This window comes from Myxocyprinus asiaticus, chromosome 3, assembly GCF_019703515.2.
Source record: "Myxocyprinus asiaticus isolate MX2 ecotype Aquarium Trade chromosome 3, UBuf_Myxa_2, whole genome shotgun sequence".
In the NCBI taxonomy this organism is placed as follows: Eukaryota; Metazoa; Chordata; class Actinopteri; order Cypriniformes; family Catostomidae; genus Myxocyprinus; species Myxocyprinus asiaticus.
The window spans coordinates 28,780,083-28,797,479 of record NC_059346.1 but is presented as its reverse complement, the minus strand read 5'-3'; the positions used below and the strand labels follow the sequence as shown (position 1 = coordinate 28,797,479).

At 45.8% G+C, this 17,397-nt stretch overlaps 1 protein-coding gene across 1 annotated transcript in view; it reads left to right on the top strand.

The window, feature by feature from the left end:
* LOC127421158 (carboxyl-terminal PDZ ligand of neuronal nitric oxide synthase protein-like) overlaps positions 1-13,695 on the top strand; it is a 69,686-nt gene extending 55,991 nt beyond the window's left edge. The window contains exons 8-11 of the mRNA XM_051663969.1: positions 978-1,133; positions 3,213-3,378; positions 9,016-9,310; positions 11,893-13,695. Coding sequence (XP_051519929.1) covers positions 978-1,133; positions 3,213-3,378; positions 9,016-9,310; positions 11,893-12,427 — 1,152 coding nt within the window. The 3' untranslated portion in view covers positions 12,428-13,695. The remainder of the gene's footprint in view (positions 1-977; positions 1,134-3,212; positions 3,379-9,015; positions 9,311-11,892) is intronic.
* The last annotated feature ends 3,702 nt before the right edge of the window (positions 13,696-17,397 follow it).

Genomic DNA, 17,397 nt, shown 5'->3' with positions numbered 1-17,397 from the left:
TGCTACAAACAGACAGTGTTTTTTTTTTTTTGGATCACATTGCAGTTATAATGCTTATGAAAGGTTCAACTACACAGTAACATTTTGAACTAACTACAAATGTTACTGTGCCTCTAAAATGTCAAAATGGAGCTTTAAAACCTGACTGTTATTGTGTTGCTTTGGTGCCTTGTCGCTGTCTTAGACCATTGATGGCAGACAGAGTGAAGCTATTTAGAGAAAATTAACTTCTGTCTGTGTGTGTGTGTGTGTGTTTAAGTGTGTACATGTTCCACTTAACATTAAAGCACTTAAGGTGTCCTTTGCTCCTGGGGATCCAAATCCATGGGGATATTAAAGTGATTTCTTAATGAAAACACATACTATTTAACCCTTTACTCTGCTCTAACAGCCAATAACCCTCATATGCAAACATCAGAGGACAATGTTTCAAAAGAAAGGGGAAAAAACACATTTAATACCCAAACAAGAGAATGTTGTGTGTGTCCATAGTGTTTTGTTAACAGAGCCGTACTCTTACAGTTTGCCACATACCTCAAGCCGTGTCGTGGTGTTCATATGCAGACAACTTAAGTTCAAAGCCTGTTCACTTCATATGCCAGTTCCATTTCCATCGTCTTTACCTTATTGTTTAATTTCCTCTCTTGACTGTCTTAAAAATGATAAAAAGGCCAAAAAATATATATTTTCTTAATCACTGACTAAATATATAGCATTATTGACAAAGAAAGGTATAGGGGTAGACTACAGGAAAAGATGCAGATTGAAAAGATACAAATAGAAATAAAAGTATAAGAAAATGAAAATAATAATAAATAATAAAGAAGAGCAAAATTTAAATTGGACACAGGCTCAAAGCAGATTGAGTCCCTCAAACTGTGACAGGAAGACACATAGTGTAGACACAAAGTTTCTAATGTGTGTTTTTTATTTAACTGTGTGGTAACACTTTTCCCTTCTCTTTCTGCATCTCACAGTCTTTGCAAGACCTGGAGGGTGTCTCTCTCTACACGTTGTCTCCCAGCACTCCTTGCTCGCCCTCTCTCACACCTTTGGCCACCAAACATCACCTGCAGTTACTCCAGCAACAGCTGCTACAGCAGCAACAACAAACACAGACTGCTGTAGCACAGGTAAGATGTGATACACTTGGATGTGATACCTTTACTGTGTTTCTAACCTGAATAGTCCTGTTTTTAACACCAGGAGGCACTATGGCTGTATGATGCAGTTTATTCCAAAGATATTCAGGCTGTTTCACAATCACTTGCTCCCCTCCCAGAATGCATATCTATTCACTTACTCCAGCAATTTTTGTGGCACATATTCTGCACAAGCCGATTCAGTTCCTTCTTCGTTATTTCTGATCGCCTTTGTTAAGAAGCACTTCCATACTCTTGAAGTATAAACCAATCTCCATTACCATGACGAAGTAAAGATAAATCTAGAGCAGGAGACAGAACGTGATGCTGATAGAAGCAATAACCATCTTTATTCACTCGCCTGTTCATTTATTCAGTCATTTCTGTCATTCTGTCTCCGACTCATGACATTTGTTCTCATTTGGAATATAGCATTGAGATAATGTTATGGCTATAATCTCATGTGAGAGAGAGAGGACACTGATGTGCTCTCAGCTCTCATTCAGCATAGTCATGCTGCTGCATAGTTATGCATGGAAAATTAGATAGACGTACACTTACCCACAACCCCTCGTGAAAATATTATGGTTGTGAAGTTGCTCTCTCTTCCATTTCTCAGGAGACTTAATGGAGTTCTTAGTTAAATTTCAATTAGCAATCAACATTGTCTCCAGTAGTTTTGTCTGATCTTATCTAGGCACCATGTGAACCAGGACCAACACCATGTTTCTCCTAAAATTGGTTTGGAGAAAATAGAAAAACATGAGTCAATTGTTGACATTCAGTTCGGGAAGAGTTGTAAAATTGATGTGGACGGCATAGCTTAGATAATTTGTTTTTGGGAGAGTATGATGAGAAATGTTCATATTGAAATCTCTGACTTTGCTATCTTGGGAAGTCTGAGCACAGTTTGTGACATTGGTGAGATCTCTTCTGTAACTCTAAAGGAAACACAAATGAGATTACTATGGTCTTTTTCTCTTGGCAGAAGAAAATTGAAAAGCAGAATACAAAAAGGAATATTTCACCCCAAAATTAAAATTCTTTCATCATTTACTCATGATGAGGATGACTTTATTTCTTCAGCAGAACACAAGTGAAGATTTTTTAGAAGAATATCTCAGCTCTTTTTGTCCATACAATGCAAGGGAATGGGTGCCAAAATTTTAAAGCTCCAAAAATAACATAAGTCAGCATGAAATTAATTCATATGACTCCATGGTTAAATCAATGTCTTCAGAAGCAATATGATGGGTGTGGGAGAGAAACAAATTAATATTTCAGTCAATTGTTGCTATAAATTTTCTTCCCTGCTCAGTGAATCTCCACTTTAACTTTCACAATCTTCTTCTCGTGTTTTTGATGATTCACATTCTTCATGCTTACGTCCGGTTCTGGGCAGGGAAAAGACTTTCTAGCAAAAAAGACTTAATAATTGATATCTTTCTCACCTACACGTATTATATCACTTCTGAAGATATGGATTTAACCACAGGAGTCAAATGGATTACTTTTATGCTGCCTTTATGTGCTTTTTGGAAAATAAAAATGTTGGCACCCATTCTCTTGAATTGTATGGACCTACAGACCTGAGATATTCTTCTAAAAAATGTAATTTGTGTTCTGCTGAAGAAAGAAAGTTATACACATCTGGGATGGCATGAGGGTGAGTGAATGATGAGAGAATTTTCATTTTTAGGTGAACTAATCCTTTAAGCAAAAGTCTTAATTTGCTCTCAATTCAATCTCATTGCTGTCTAGGAGAATCAAGTGAGATATTATAGAGATCTTGTTTTTCTTCCCAATAAGCTGAACCTCACAAACATCAACATAAATTAGGAAACTAATAACCAATAAGTCTCTTGAAAGATGCAGGAATCCAACTGAATATTCAATCTAAATTAATAGATAATTGATTTAAATGTATACACCGCTTTCATCACTGATAATGGAATCCATTTCGCCCTTGGATTTGTTGTACTTGCCAAAATCCTCAGCTCAAACTTGTAAACTATCTTACCTGAGGCTGGCATGGATACTCAGTCTTGACTGAGTGTGTTCCTGTTATAGGTGCAGCTCCTGAAGGATCAGCTGGCAGCAGAGATGGCAGCCCGCATGGAGGTGCAGGCCAGAACTCACCAGCTGCTACTTCAGAACCAAGACTTACTGCAGCACACAGCCCTGCTGGTCAAACACCTCAGCCAACTGGAGATAAGAGTCAATGGAGCCACACAGAGTAAGATGCACTGTAAAATCCACCTGAAAACTCAAACAGCAGCAGTTAGAACTAAACATTGATAACAGAAAATGACAGTAATGTTTATTGAAGCCAAATCGATTGCATCAAAGTGGTTCAATTTTTGGTCCAATTTTTGGAGGGTTTAAAGGCAGAAATGTGAAGCTTATAATTTTATAAAAACAATTACATTCATTCTTCTGTTAAAACTTGTGTATTATTTGAGCTGTAAATCATCGTTTTAGGGTTTACGGCTTTGCGTTTTCACTGCAACTAAGTGGTAAGATTGGATATAAAATATACATAGAAAAGGTTAGTAAGATATTTATCACACTAAAATCATGTTAACATGCATATTGTTTATGTCTTGTGGCTATAATTTTGAAACAGTGAGTATTTTAACACTTATGGATTGGCCCCCATTCACTTCCATTGTAAATGACTCACTGTAACCCACACTGAATCACACACCAAAGGAGCTCAGCAGTGACCACCTATAAACTTTAATATATTTTGGATAAACTAAAAGTTCACCCAAAAATGAAAATTCTCTCATTATTTACTTATTATGAATTAATTAATTATGCATCTCATTTTGTTCCAGACCCGGATGACTTTCTTTCACAAAAGATGATGTTAGGCAGAATGTTAACTTCAGTCACCATTCACTTTCATTGCATCTTTTTTTCTACACAATGAAAGTGAATGGTGACTGAGGTTAAAACTGTCTATGAGAAAATTAATGGATAAAAATACGTCTAGAACCAAGGCTGGTGAAAAAGTGGGTGTCACTGCTCTGTTTCAGTCATAGACACAAACACATTGTTTTTGGCAGGCTGAGATTTTGAGTCGGTTGGTGTACACTTATCTATTTCAGAGTTTAGCACAGGAGTTTATTGGGTTTGATTCATCAGCACAGGGCTCCATGCCCAGTTCCCTCTCATCACTCTTTTAGAGTTTGTGTGTACATGCATTAGTTTGTGTTTGGTGGGATGGTGGTGACGTATTGGTGTATTCTGACTAATTGGACTGACTTTGGATTTTTGGAGAGTCATAGAAGTCCCATTGTGCCCTTGAGCAAGACACTTAACCCCAAGGCCAGCATCCCACTAGCTGATTTTTTCGACAGATTTTCAAATGTAAGCTTCTTTTACTTTGTCATTTGAAAATTGGAGAGGCATGTGGCCACATATCTCAGCAGGTGGGCATTAACAGCCCTTTTGTCTCAATACCCTGTTGATATAATGGCCCTGCTAACTCTTTGACAACATCCAGCATGCTTTATATTATTGGTGGCAGTTGGTGGGATGGGCTCTCATGGCTTTGGCAATGACCAATGATGTTTTTCTCATGTTGAAGAACTGACAAGCCATTGTCCTGCTTGGATCTGATCCAGTCCTTTTCCTCAACCAACACTCATTTTTAATCGGGCAGTAGGACAGACCTAAAAAATAAAGATGAATAGAGAAGGTGTGACATCGCCAATTGTTATTGAGTTGTTATCGAACTGGCTAGTGAGATGCCAGCTTAAAGACCTGCTGCAGTTTTCTTTCCTGTATTGGTATATTTCCTTTTTAAACTTTTTTTAAAAATAGAAAATAAGCTTTGGTTACATGTCTCAGCCATGAACCATGATTTGCTACTTGCTACAACATAACATGTGGTTTTAGGGGGAGGAACATTTCATTGGACAAAAATCTGTGTAGTGCAAGATGAGACATCAGTATATTTGGTATACATCTGCTAATAGCAAATTACGTTTAGGTTCCCTATCTGTCACTCACTCGACATTGTGTCAATGTAGTGACACTAGGGGTCACTCTTGGGAGCCCGAGACACCTCTGGTCTTTGATAAAAGGCCAATGAAAATTACCGAGTGGTATTTGCATGCCACTCCCCCTGACATACGGGTATAAAAGGAACTGGTATGCAACCACTCATTCAGATTTTCTCTTCGGAGCTGAACGGTCATGCTCACTGAGCTGAATTCTCACGACTGTTCATTCACCTCTGCTGGATCTGACGGCGCATTTCAGCGGCTTCTCCCTCCTCTGCACTGGTGCACTGCAGAGAACGCCCCTGGGCGCTTCGGCAGAAAAAAGAGAGTATATTTTCCTGAAAGAGTATATTTCTCTAAAAGAGAGGCACCTACGGAACGTCTTTTTAAAGATGCCTTTCCTATTGTATGTTATTCCTGGTTGCAGTCGTTATCTCTCAACTTCAGACGGTCACGATCGCTGTCTTTCGTGTCTGGACGTGACCCACACGGAGGCAGCATTCATGGATGGTTCATGTTCTCACTGCGAGAACATGACCATGGCAACGTTGCGGTCGCGGCTAGCTGCCCCAGCGGCTCCCCGCCTCAGGTCCTTCTACCTACGTGTTTGAGTACAGCGCGGCTAGCACTGGGGGTGATTTAGGGACCCCAATGGGACCGCCTCCGCCGAATATCCCCCCGCGGACCTCCCATTCCCCAGCACGCTCGTCTGCCCCGATCGGGCTTCCAGATGAGTCCGCCGGCTCGTCTCACGGTGAGTTCGACCTCTTGTTCAGAGCCCGCAAAGCTGATGAGCTCTCCCCTTCCCCTTCGGGGACGATTGCCCAGTCACAGGCTGATGCAGAGATGATGGACATGCTTTCCCGGGTGGCTGCAAGCGTCGGGCTAGAGTGGAACCCTCCGCTCTCCCCTGAACCCTTGCGGCTCGATGATTGGTTCCTGAGCTCGCAGCGGCGCTCAAAGCAGCCATGCCCCTCTCCAGTGCCTTTCTTCCCGGAAGTGCATGAGGAGCAGACAAAATCGTGGGAGGCACCTTTTACTGCCCGGTCCCAATTTCTCAGCTCCCCCGCCCTCACTACCCTCGATGGCGGGGCGGCCAGGGGCTATTCGGCGATTCCCCCGGTGGATAAGGCGCTCACGCTGTCACGGCAGGTTACCCTCAGGGGAGAGTGGAGACTCCACCCTCAGGTGGTCCAGCTGATTTGGAGTCGATTCAGACAGGCACAGGTAGACCTGTTGGCCTCCCAAGAATCCTCCCACTGCCCGCTCTGATACGCCCTGACTGAGGCATCTCTCAGCATAGATGCGCTGGCACACAACTGGCCTCCTGGCCTATGCAAATATGCATTTCCCCCAGTGAGCCTACTTGCACAGACTCTGTACAAGTTCAGGGAGGACGAGGAGCAGTAGCACCCTACTGGCCCACCCAGACGTGGTTCTCGGACCTCACGCTCCTCGTGACAACACCCCCCCCCCCCCCCGGCGAATTCTCCTGAGGAAGGATCTTCTTTCTCAGGGATGGGGCACCATCTGGCACCCGCGACCAGACCTCTGGAATCTCCATGTCTAGCCCCTGGACGGGACGCGGACCTGCGGTGGTAGATACGATCACTCAGGCTAGGGCCCCCTCTACGAGGCGCCTGTATGCCTTTAAGTGGCATCTGTTCGCTAAGTGGTGTTCTTCCCGACAGGAAGACCCCCAGAGATGCGCAGTCGGATCGGTGCTTTTCTTCCTGCAGGACAGGTTGGAAGGGCGGCTTTCCCCTTTCCACCTTGAAGGTGTACGTTGCTGCTATAGCAGCACACCATGACACCAGTAAGTCCTTAGGGAAGCACGACCTGATCATCAGGTTCCTGAGAGGCGCCTCCAGACCACCCTCCAGACCACGTCTCGTTCCCTCATGGGACCTCTCTGTAGTTCTTCAGGGTCTACAGAGAGCCCCCTTTGAGCCTTTGCAGTCAGCTGAACTTAAGACACTCTCCTTGAAGACTGCCCTCCTGACTGTGCTCACTTCCATCAAGAGGGTAGGAGACCTGCAAACGTTCTCTGTCAGCGAAACGTGCCTGGAGTTCGGTCCGGGCTAGTCTCACATGATCTTGAGACCCCGACCGGGCTATGTGCCCAAGGTTCCCACGACCCCTTTTAGGGACCAGGTGGTGAACCTGCGAGCGCTACCCCAGGAGGAGCCAGACCCAGCCCTGTCATTGCTGTGTCCGGTGCACGCTTTACGCATCTATTTGGATCGCACGCAGAGCTTTAGGAGCTCTGAGCAGCTCTTTGTCTGCTTTGGTGCACAGTGGAAAGGAAGCGCTGTCTTCAAGCAGAGGATCGCCCACTGGCTCATTGATGCCATAGCTATGGCATATCACGCCCAGGACGTGCCGCCCCCATTAGGGCTACGAGCCCATTCTACCAGGGTTGTAGCGGCCTCCTGGGCCCTGGCCAGGGGTGCCTCTGTAACAGACATTTGCAGAGCAGCGGGCTGGGCAACACCCAACACCTTTGCAAGGTTCTACAACCTCCGGGTGGAACTGGTTTCGTCCCAGGTAGTGGCACACAATACAAGCGGATAAGCTCGGGATAGCCGGCCTGGTGTATTGCTTGCACATAGCGCCTTTCACCTCCTCAGAGCTGAAGACGTGCGCCATTAATTCCCAGTAGTGTTCACAAACTATGTTCCCTGGTTGACTTCCTCCGAGCCCTGTGGCAGTCGAGTTTTCGGAGAGACTCGCTGCCGGCCCAGTACATGTGCTAACTAAGAGCCCTGTTCTGGGGTATGTGCTCCGCATGTGGCGGTTACCTGTAAGTAACCCCATGCGATATATATCTCCCGCTAATTTGTTTCCCTGTTGGCAAACTGCGTCTTCCTTGGGCAGAGCCCCCTCTGCCACAGTCTCCATGTTTGTAGTAACTCCTCCCCCGTTGGGTAGGATCTACTATAAGACTTCTCCACATGGTTGGCAAGACCATGTGACGTATTTTCCACTTAAATATCCCCCCTCTCTTTGGGCGAGGTGTGGTCTCCGCGGTGTCCTCCCCTTGGGAGGGACACCCCCCGACAAGACCTGGCGGCCCAGTCAGATAATCCCCCTTGTTTTTTAGGGAGTGGAAAAAAAAGAGGCCTGTCTCTATCTTTTGGGTAGTCAACTTGTCCCCAAAGGGCCGTTCGACACTCATAACTATGTTGGGGGAGGTTACGTGTCGGCCTGGTGCGCTGGCTACGAGGCACACAGTTGTCTGCCCGTCACACACCGCCAGTTCACATAACACAGTTCAGCCAGTTGCAGCGTTTTGTATAGGGACCCCTAGTGTCACTACATCGACACAAAGTCGAGTGAGTGACAGATAGGGAACGTCCTGGTTACTTGCGTAACCTCCGTTTCCTGATGGAGGGAACGAGACATTGTGTCCCTCCTGCCACAATGCTGAACTACCTGCTGAAATGGCCAGACCTTGTCTCGGCTCCACAGCATATAACCTGAATGAGTGGTTGCATACCAGGTCCTTTATACCCGTATGTCCGGGGGAGTGGCATGCAAATACCACTCACCAATTTTCATTGGCCTTTTATCAAAGACCAGAGGTGTCTCGGGCTCCCAAGTGTGACCCCTAGTGTCACTACATCGACACAACTTCTCATTCCCTCCATCAGTAAACGGAGGTTACGCAAGTAACCAGGACGATTACACTAGTATATTGATGACCTCAAAGCTAACACACGGGATAAATGCCACAAAACTATGGTGTCATTTAAGTTTCTTTTGATCTAAATCATCTTTTAAATTACATCTTATCTAACCTATTAGTACTAAAGACTGGATTTTACTTTATATCTCAAATTTGATTTTTTCTTTTCTAGAAGAAGAGTCAACATGGAGTAGCATCCCCACTCGCTCTCTCTCTCTGAACCTGAAGAATCTTTACACTCCTCGCTCAGAACAGCCCATCACCTCCTCTTCAGCAGGGCAGCCAGAAAAACCTCCCGTCTCCTCCCACGCTGAGTCCTACCTCAATCTGCTAAACCTGCGTGGTGTACTACCCACCATTACAGCCAATGGGAAGCCAGAAAACACAAGAAGTGAAGAAGGATTGGATGCAGCAAGAAGGGAAGTTGCTAAGCTAGAGACTCTGAGTTCGACGGCACTTGATGAGAGGTAATTACAGTCTTGTCAGATAATAGATCTTCATTTTTAATATGGGCACACATGCATACTGAGAAATGAGGTTTATTTTGGCATACAAAGATTTGCAGTTGTACCTCTTGCTGTTACGAGTCATACTTTTTGGCTACGAACATGGGTGATGCTTCAAAATGCACAGCTTTTGGAGAAGAGGGCTGTTACTTTTATAACTTATGAGTTTCGCTGACGGACAATAAATAAATACAGATTTTTAACGATAACTTATAAACTTTTAAAGACAGATCTACTGTGGTACCTGAGGCTGTTATTTGATGGTATATGCTTCTGTTTCAGCTATAGAGCTGTTCAGCCGTGATGTCAATTTGTAGGCGAACCCAGATGTCTAATTCGCCATGGGTTCCTTTGGAATTTTCTTACAGGATTTTATAATGGGGTTTTTCAGTTTATGTGTAAAATAATGTCTGTGGTGAACATTATTTGACGATACGTGGACATTTTGTTCTGCAACATAAATTACACACTTTCATACCTCAAACGTGAATTTTGAAGCTGCCGTGTTTTTCTTTGTTTTTTTTTTAGTATGTAATTAAATACGGCTTCAGAATTCACGTTTGAGTTATGGAAGTCCATCCATCCATCCAAACTCTATAGCCGCTTATCCTATGTAGGGTTGTGGGTAATGCTGGAGCCTATCCCTGCTGTCTCAGGCCAAAGGCACGGAAACACCCTGGACAGGTGGCCAGTCCTCCACAGGGCTAGGTTTGAAAGTGTGTCATTTATGTTGTATAACAAAACGTCCATGAATCGTAAAGTAATCCACAGACCTTATTTCACTCATAAATTGAAAACCTCCCATTATAAAAACAGATATGAAAATCCCAAGGGAACCCATGGCAAATTCTCTTCAGGGTTTTTGGACTACAACCTGAACAGCTCAATCAGTCCAAGTTATCTCAACTTAATAAAAAAAAAAATTAAAAAATACGTATTTAATAGCAGAATTTCTGGTGACGAACTACACTACCCATGAATCCTAAAGGGAAACAATCCACCAATCAGAGAATTGCGGCCAACAAACCGCGCCATAAGAGCTCTGCAGCGACTGTACACTCCCATAACGCACTGTGAATGACACAAGTTGAGTCTGTCTCCCTACACTCTCAAACTACATATTTATTTGTATATATCTGAATATTTTGCAATAAAATTAAAACATATTGTTTAGTTATAATCAGTAACTTTAAATGAAGAGTTCTGTATATTAATTTCATTACTTCATTCGCAGTGCTTCATAGTACACAGTCTTGTACCTTTGTCTTTTTGTCTTTCTTGCTTTCTTGCTTTAAATCTTGCTTCAAGTTTGTTATGTTGTGATTCACCTCAGTGTTGGCTCGTTTGGTTCATGACTTAGAACTCTGTTCAATTATTTTATGAATCCCTGGCAAAAATGAATGGGAAAAATTGGACGGGCACTATATCCTCATTCATGCAACACGAGGAAGAATTTCTGTATAAAACGTTTGAAAAAAAACACTCTTATGTAAATTGCCCTATTCAATTCAGTGCTGCAATTTTATGTAGGAATGGTTTTACCAACTAATTACACAGAAATTCCTTCTGCTTGTGTTTCATGAATTACGTACAGAGACATCGAGGTGGACTCTTTTGGTTTTGGCCTGTAAGCAGGTACCAAGAAAACCATAGCAACTACATAGAAAATGCTAAAATACACTCATAATACCATAACAACTGCATTTCAACACCCTGGCAACCACCCACAACACCCTAGCATTGTGATGATGACTTTTGCACCACTCATACATTCTGACAATGTAAAAATCTAATTTAAAAGGATAATTCACTTAAACATGACAATTTTGTAATTTGTGACTCATCTTCATATTGTTCCAAACCAAAATGATGGATCACAAGATGAGATGTTTGGCAGAATGTCAGGGACTGACATCCTCAGACACCATTCACTTTAACTGAATTGAAAAAAGATGCTGTTAAAGTGAATGGTGACTAACATTCTGCTATAAATTACTCCTTTTCTGTTCACGAAGGAAACAAAGTCACACAGCTTTGGAATAAAATGAGGTTATTTTTTGGTGAACTATCACATTAATTACTACAGTTCTTTATGTGTTTACTTGAGTTGCATTTGCATGTGCTGAATGTGTATGAGTGAGAGAGAGTTATATTGTGCTTTCTCTGTCCCATGCTGAGTGACTGCATTGCAGTTATTTTTAGTAGAGCCATCAATACAAGAACCTGCAGCTCGATCTCCCATTTTCTCTCTCTCTCTCTCTCTCTCTCTCTCTCTCTCTCTGTGGGAACTGTGGGACAGAGATAAGTGCACACACAAACAGAATGGAAAATGTGTCTAAACTAATTGTGTATGAAATGCTCATTTTGATGATTCAGCACTCTGCGCTACACAGGCCACTCTAATCCTATTCACCCTGCTTTGATATTTTCCTACACTTATAGTTATCACACTTTCATATTATGTTCTGTTCAGTGTTTTATATAATATCCATTACCAAGACAAACACTTAAACTGAAAAAAATAATAATTTTTTTGTCTGCAGGTTTAAACAAATTATCCCTAAATTGGACCCTCCACCCCAGCCGCTCAACCGCAAGCGCTCAAACAGGACTCTTTCTCCTGGCATAGAGGCGGAGACAAAATTGGCAGCCATGCCCACAAATGGGAGTGTACTCCCAAGGATGAACATCTCCCCCTACCCTGACATCACTCTTTGCTCCGTTTCACCTGGGGATTTTTACTCTTTCACCAATAGCATCAGTGTGTCTTGTTCAGCCAGTGAGGATTCTGGCGTACGCTCGGATGAGAAATCCCTAGTCTCCCCCCAATCCAGAGATGACCCATCTGATGACCAGAGCTCTGCTTTCATCTCTACATCCAGCACCTGCAGCAGCTTGCCTGAGGATCATCCATCTGTGGATGGTGGGACTTTACCACATTCTACAACACCAACTGGCTATGAGCAAACAATTCAGTTTTCTTTGCCTCTGAATGAAACCTGCCTTCATATTAGCTTGAGTGAAGATGAATGTCTGGAGGACAGCACCTGTAATGTCTCAACCCCATGTAGGAGTTAGAATTGGACCAATCAAACAGTGGTTTCACTGGAACATCATGAGATTTCACAATAGCTATAGAACTCCAAGCCACAGCTTGTAAAGGAGAAAAGGAATAATTGACAACTGAAGCTTCTTCATGGCCTGATGAGATACTAACCACACCCTTTTACTGTTATTTTGCATACTGAATTAGGCAAATCTTCTGTCAGCAGCCATATCACCCTGCAGCTCTCTCCTGGTTGCCCACTAAAGCTAAGCAGGTTTGAGCCTGGCCAGTACCTGGATAGGAGACCTCCTGGGGAAAACTAAGGTTGCTGGAAGTGGTATTAGGGGGGCCAGCAGGGGGTGCTCACCCTGTTGTCTGTGTGGGTCCTACTGCCCCAGTATAGTGATGGGGACACTATACTTTAAAAAAGTACTGTCTTCTGGATGAGATGTTAAACCAAGTTCCTGACTCTCTGTGGTCATTAAAAATCCCAAGGCACTTCTTGTAAAGAGTAGGGGCATAACCCTATTGTCCTGGCCAAATTCCCCCCATTGGCCCTTCTCTATTATGGCCTCCTAATAATCCCCATCCCTGAATTGGCTACATCACTCTACTCTCCTCACCACCAATAGCCAGTGTGTGGTGGGCGTTCTGTCGCACTATGGCTGCCGTCTCATCATCCAGGTGGATGCTGCACACTGGTGGTGGTTGAGGAGATTCCCCCTATACTATATAAAGCGCTTTGAGTGCATAGAAAAGTGCTACATAAAATGTTTTTTGGACTGACCTTTTTGTGGCATAATAAGATTATTTGCAATGCCCTTAAAATATTTTTTATCTATGAAAAAAATTGCTGAAAGAAGATTTAGTATGATACGGAGTAGACTACTTTTGACAGATGGATAGCATGTATTATAGACTGAAAATTATTAGTTATTTTAGCCTTTAAACAAGCAGTGAATGGAGTGCTTTGACACATACTAAGCTGCATAGGAACTGCTTTTGTTTGGACCGCCGATAATTGTGTGTTCGTCTTTAAAGGTGATGTGTGTAACCTTTTCTATGTCAAAATATTTTATACTACCCTAGCTTAATGTGGAGAGACAGCTATATGTAAGCCATTCGAAGGTTGTTTAAATGGCACTATCAAACCAAACAGCCTGACTTTGCAAAATAAAATCAGCCAATGGCATAATTATGGGGTGGGATCTCAGTTTTTTTCTTAACATTTGGCAGACTGGGGTAGTCTGTTTGAGTCGGGAAACCTGTTTGAATATATATATATATATATATATATATATATATATATATATATATTTTTTTTTTTTTTTTTTTTTTTTTTGCCACTTGGTGACGATCGTGACACATAAATTACACATCTCACCTTTAAGTTGTTGGGCACACAGTGTGTTTTTATTTTTATGTCAGTTTAGGTCCAATGTTTCTACTGATGTTTGCTGCAATGCAATTTGATTTGATTTTTATGTTGTTATATAGCAAAGAAAACCCAGAGCAATAGGAAAGGTGAGAATCAGGTATGTTAGCATATAGAGACATGACTGCTGAAAGCTCCGGAAGGATAGTTGAGGAACATGTAGAATGCAGACATAAAAATACAATCAAATATATGTGTAAACATGTGCAAATTGAGGTGAAATTAGGGTATTTTTTCAAGAATTCACAAACTGTACACTGGGAGGAATTTTGATTGATTCTGTAAAATGTGAGCTTGCATAACTAAGCAAGACAGAATGTGTGGATAGATGACAGAAAATCAGAAAAATGTGACATGATTACAGCTAGACATCTTGAAAGACAGAACCTTACTCTCTGTTCCCTATCTGTCACTCACTCGACGTTGGTGTCGATGTAGTGACACTAGGGGTCACTCTTGGGAGCCCGAGACAACCTCTGGTCTTTGATAAAAGGCCAATGAAAATTGGCGAGTGGTATTTGCATGCCACTCCCCCTGACATACGGGTATAAAAGGAGCTGGTATGCAACCACTCATTCAGATTTTCTCTTCGGAGCCGAACGGTCATGCTCATTGAGCTGAATACTACTGTTCATTCACCTGCTGGATCTGACGGCGCATTTCAGCGGCTTCTCCCTCCTCTGCACTGGTGCACTGCAGAGAATGCCCCTGGGCGCTTCGGCAGAAAAACCAGAGAGTATATTTTCTGAAAGAGCATTTTTCCCCTCTAAAAGAGTATATATTTCTCTAAAAGAGCGCACACACGGAACGTCTTTTTAAAGACGGATCTTTTTAAAGATGCTTTTCCGATTGTGTGTTATTCCTGGTTGTGCTCGTTATCTCTCGCCTTCTAACGGTCACGATCACTGTCTTTCGTGTCTGGGCACTGCTCACGCGGAGACAGCGTTCGTGGATGGTCACATTCTCATTGCGAGAATGTGTCCATGGCAACGTTGCGGTCGCGGCTCGCCTTCGTAAGGAAGCGAGCCACCCCAGAGGCTCCCGCCTCGGTCCTTTTACCCACGGGTTTGAGGCCAGCGCGGCTAGCACTGGGGGCGATTTGGGGACCCCAATGGGACCGCCTCCGCCGGGTATCCCCCCGCGGACCTCCCATACGCCAGCACGCTCGTCTGCCCCGATCGGGCTTCCGGGTGAGTCCGCCGGCTCGTCTCACAGCGAGTTCGACCTCTTATTCGGAGCCCGCGAAAGTGATGAGCTCTCGAGCGCAGCATCGGAGAGCGGGCTCGTCCAGTCGGAAGCCTCAGCTGGGCTCCTCCCTTCGGGGTCGATCGCCCAGTCACAGGCTGACGCGGAGATGACGACATGCTTTCCCGGACAGCCGCGAGCGTCGGTTAGAGTGGATTTCACCGCTCTTCCCTGAACCCTCGCAGCTCTGTGATTGGTTACTGGGCTCGCGGCGCCGCTCAAAGCCATGCCCCACCCCGTTCCTTTCTTCCCGGAAGTGCATGAAGAGCTGACAAGGTCGCGGGAGGCACCTTTTACTGCCCGGTCCCGATCTTTTCAGCTTCCCCGCTCTCACTACCCTCGATGGTGGGGCGGCCAAGGGTTATTTGGCAATCCCCCGGTGGATAAAGGCGCTCGCGGTGCACCTATGCCCGCAGAGCGCCGCCACCTGGCGCGGGTGCCCAAAGCCCCCATCCAAGGCCTGTAGGTTTACGTCGTCTCTGACGGTCAAAGCCTACGGCGCTGCTGGACAAGCCGCCTCCGCCCTGCACGCCATGGCTCTCCTGCAAGTCCGCCAAGGCGCTAAAGGAACTGCACGAGGGTAGTTCCGCCCCAGGATTGATGCAGGAACTGCGTTCGGCGACCGACCTCGCTCTCCGAGCGACGGAGGTCACGGCGCGTTCTCTCGGGCGGACGATGGCCACACTAGTGGTCCAGGAGCGCCACCTTTGGCTCAACCTGGTCGAGATGGGTGAGGCCGACAGGACACGATTCCTTGCTGCCCCCATTTCCCAGGCGGGCCTATTCGGCGACACCATCGAGGACTTTGCCCAGCAGTTCTCGATGGTAGAGCAGTAGATGGATGCTAGCCGGCTTGTCCTGCCCCGGCGTGGCTCAAGATCCTGCACCCCATCTACTCATCGCCGAGGGCGTCCCCCTGCGGTGACTGCACCGGCTCCGCCGCAGCCCGCCCCTCCGACCCGGCACCGCAGGAAGCCGACGCCACCCGTCTCACAGCCGGCACCGAAGAACCCACGGAGGTCTTCGAAGCGCCCCTGAGACGGGCGACCCAGGGACAACGAAACCCACTGCTCTGGAGCTGGTAATCAGATCTTTTTGTTACCTTTTGCATTTAATTGCGCTGCATGCCCAAGTGGCTGCAGTACTCAAGAGCTCCGCAAGAGTGGTTTCCTTGTTCCCTGGGTCACATATTCTGTGTGTACGGCTGGCATCACGACCACCGTCCACCACTCCATTTGGCAGGTTGGCGCTCCAGCGGCGGTCTCCCGCCCTGAGCGCCCAGCTGTGGCACAAATCCGCCCCCGATGTGACAGTCTCCACGGGTCATGAGGACAGGCCTCTTCCTCCCCCGTCCCAGGCTGTTCCGGGGGTGGTCACAAGGAGCCAGGTAAGTGCTTCGATGTCCTCGGACTCAGCACGGCCACGATGTGGTGTGGCACCTCAAGCTCCGCCCCGCCGCGAGGCCCCACCCGCCGGTACAGTACCGAAAAAAGGTGGTGGGTTGCGGCCAATCTTGGACCTGCGAGTACTGAACCGTGCCTTACACAGACTCCCGTTCAAGATGCTGACGCAAAGACGCATTCTAGCGAGCGTCCGGCATCAAGATTGGTTCGCGGCGGTAGACCCGAAGGATGCGTACTTTCACGTCTCGATCCTTCCTCGAAACAGACACTTCCTGCGGTTTGCGTTCGAGGGTCAGGTGTATCGGTACAAGTCCTCCCTTTCGGCCTGTCCCTGTCTCCTCGCATCTTCACGAAGATCGCAGAGGCTGCCCTTGCCCCGTTAAGGGAGGTGGGCATTCGCATTCTCAACTATCTCGACGACTGGCTAATCCTAGCTCACTCTCGAGACGGGTTATGCGCACACAGGGACCTGGTTCTCTCACACCTCAGCCAACTAGGACTTCGGGTCAGCTGGGAAAAGAGCAAGCTCCTCCCGGTTCAGAGCATCTCTTTTCTCGGTTTGGAGTTGGACTCAGTCTCCTTGACGGCGCACCTTACGAACGAGCGCGCCCAGTCGGTGCTGGCCTGTTTGAAGGCGTTCAAACAGAAAACATTTTCAGAGGCTCCTGGGGCATATGGCGTCCTCGGCGGTGGCCACCCCGCTCGGGTTGATGCATATGAGGCCGCTTCAGCACTGGCTCCAGACTCGAGTCCCGAGACGGGCATGGCGCCACGGGACACACCGCGTGGCCATTACGTCGGTCTGTCACCGTCTTTTCAGCCCTTGGACCGACCTCTCGTTTCCACGAGCAGGTGTTCCGCTAGAACTGGTCTCCAGGCGCGACGTGGTCACGACAGACGCCTCCAAAATGGGCTGGGG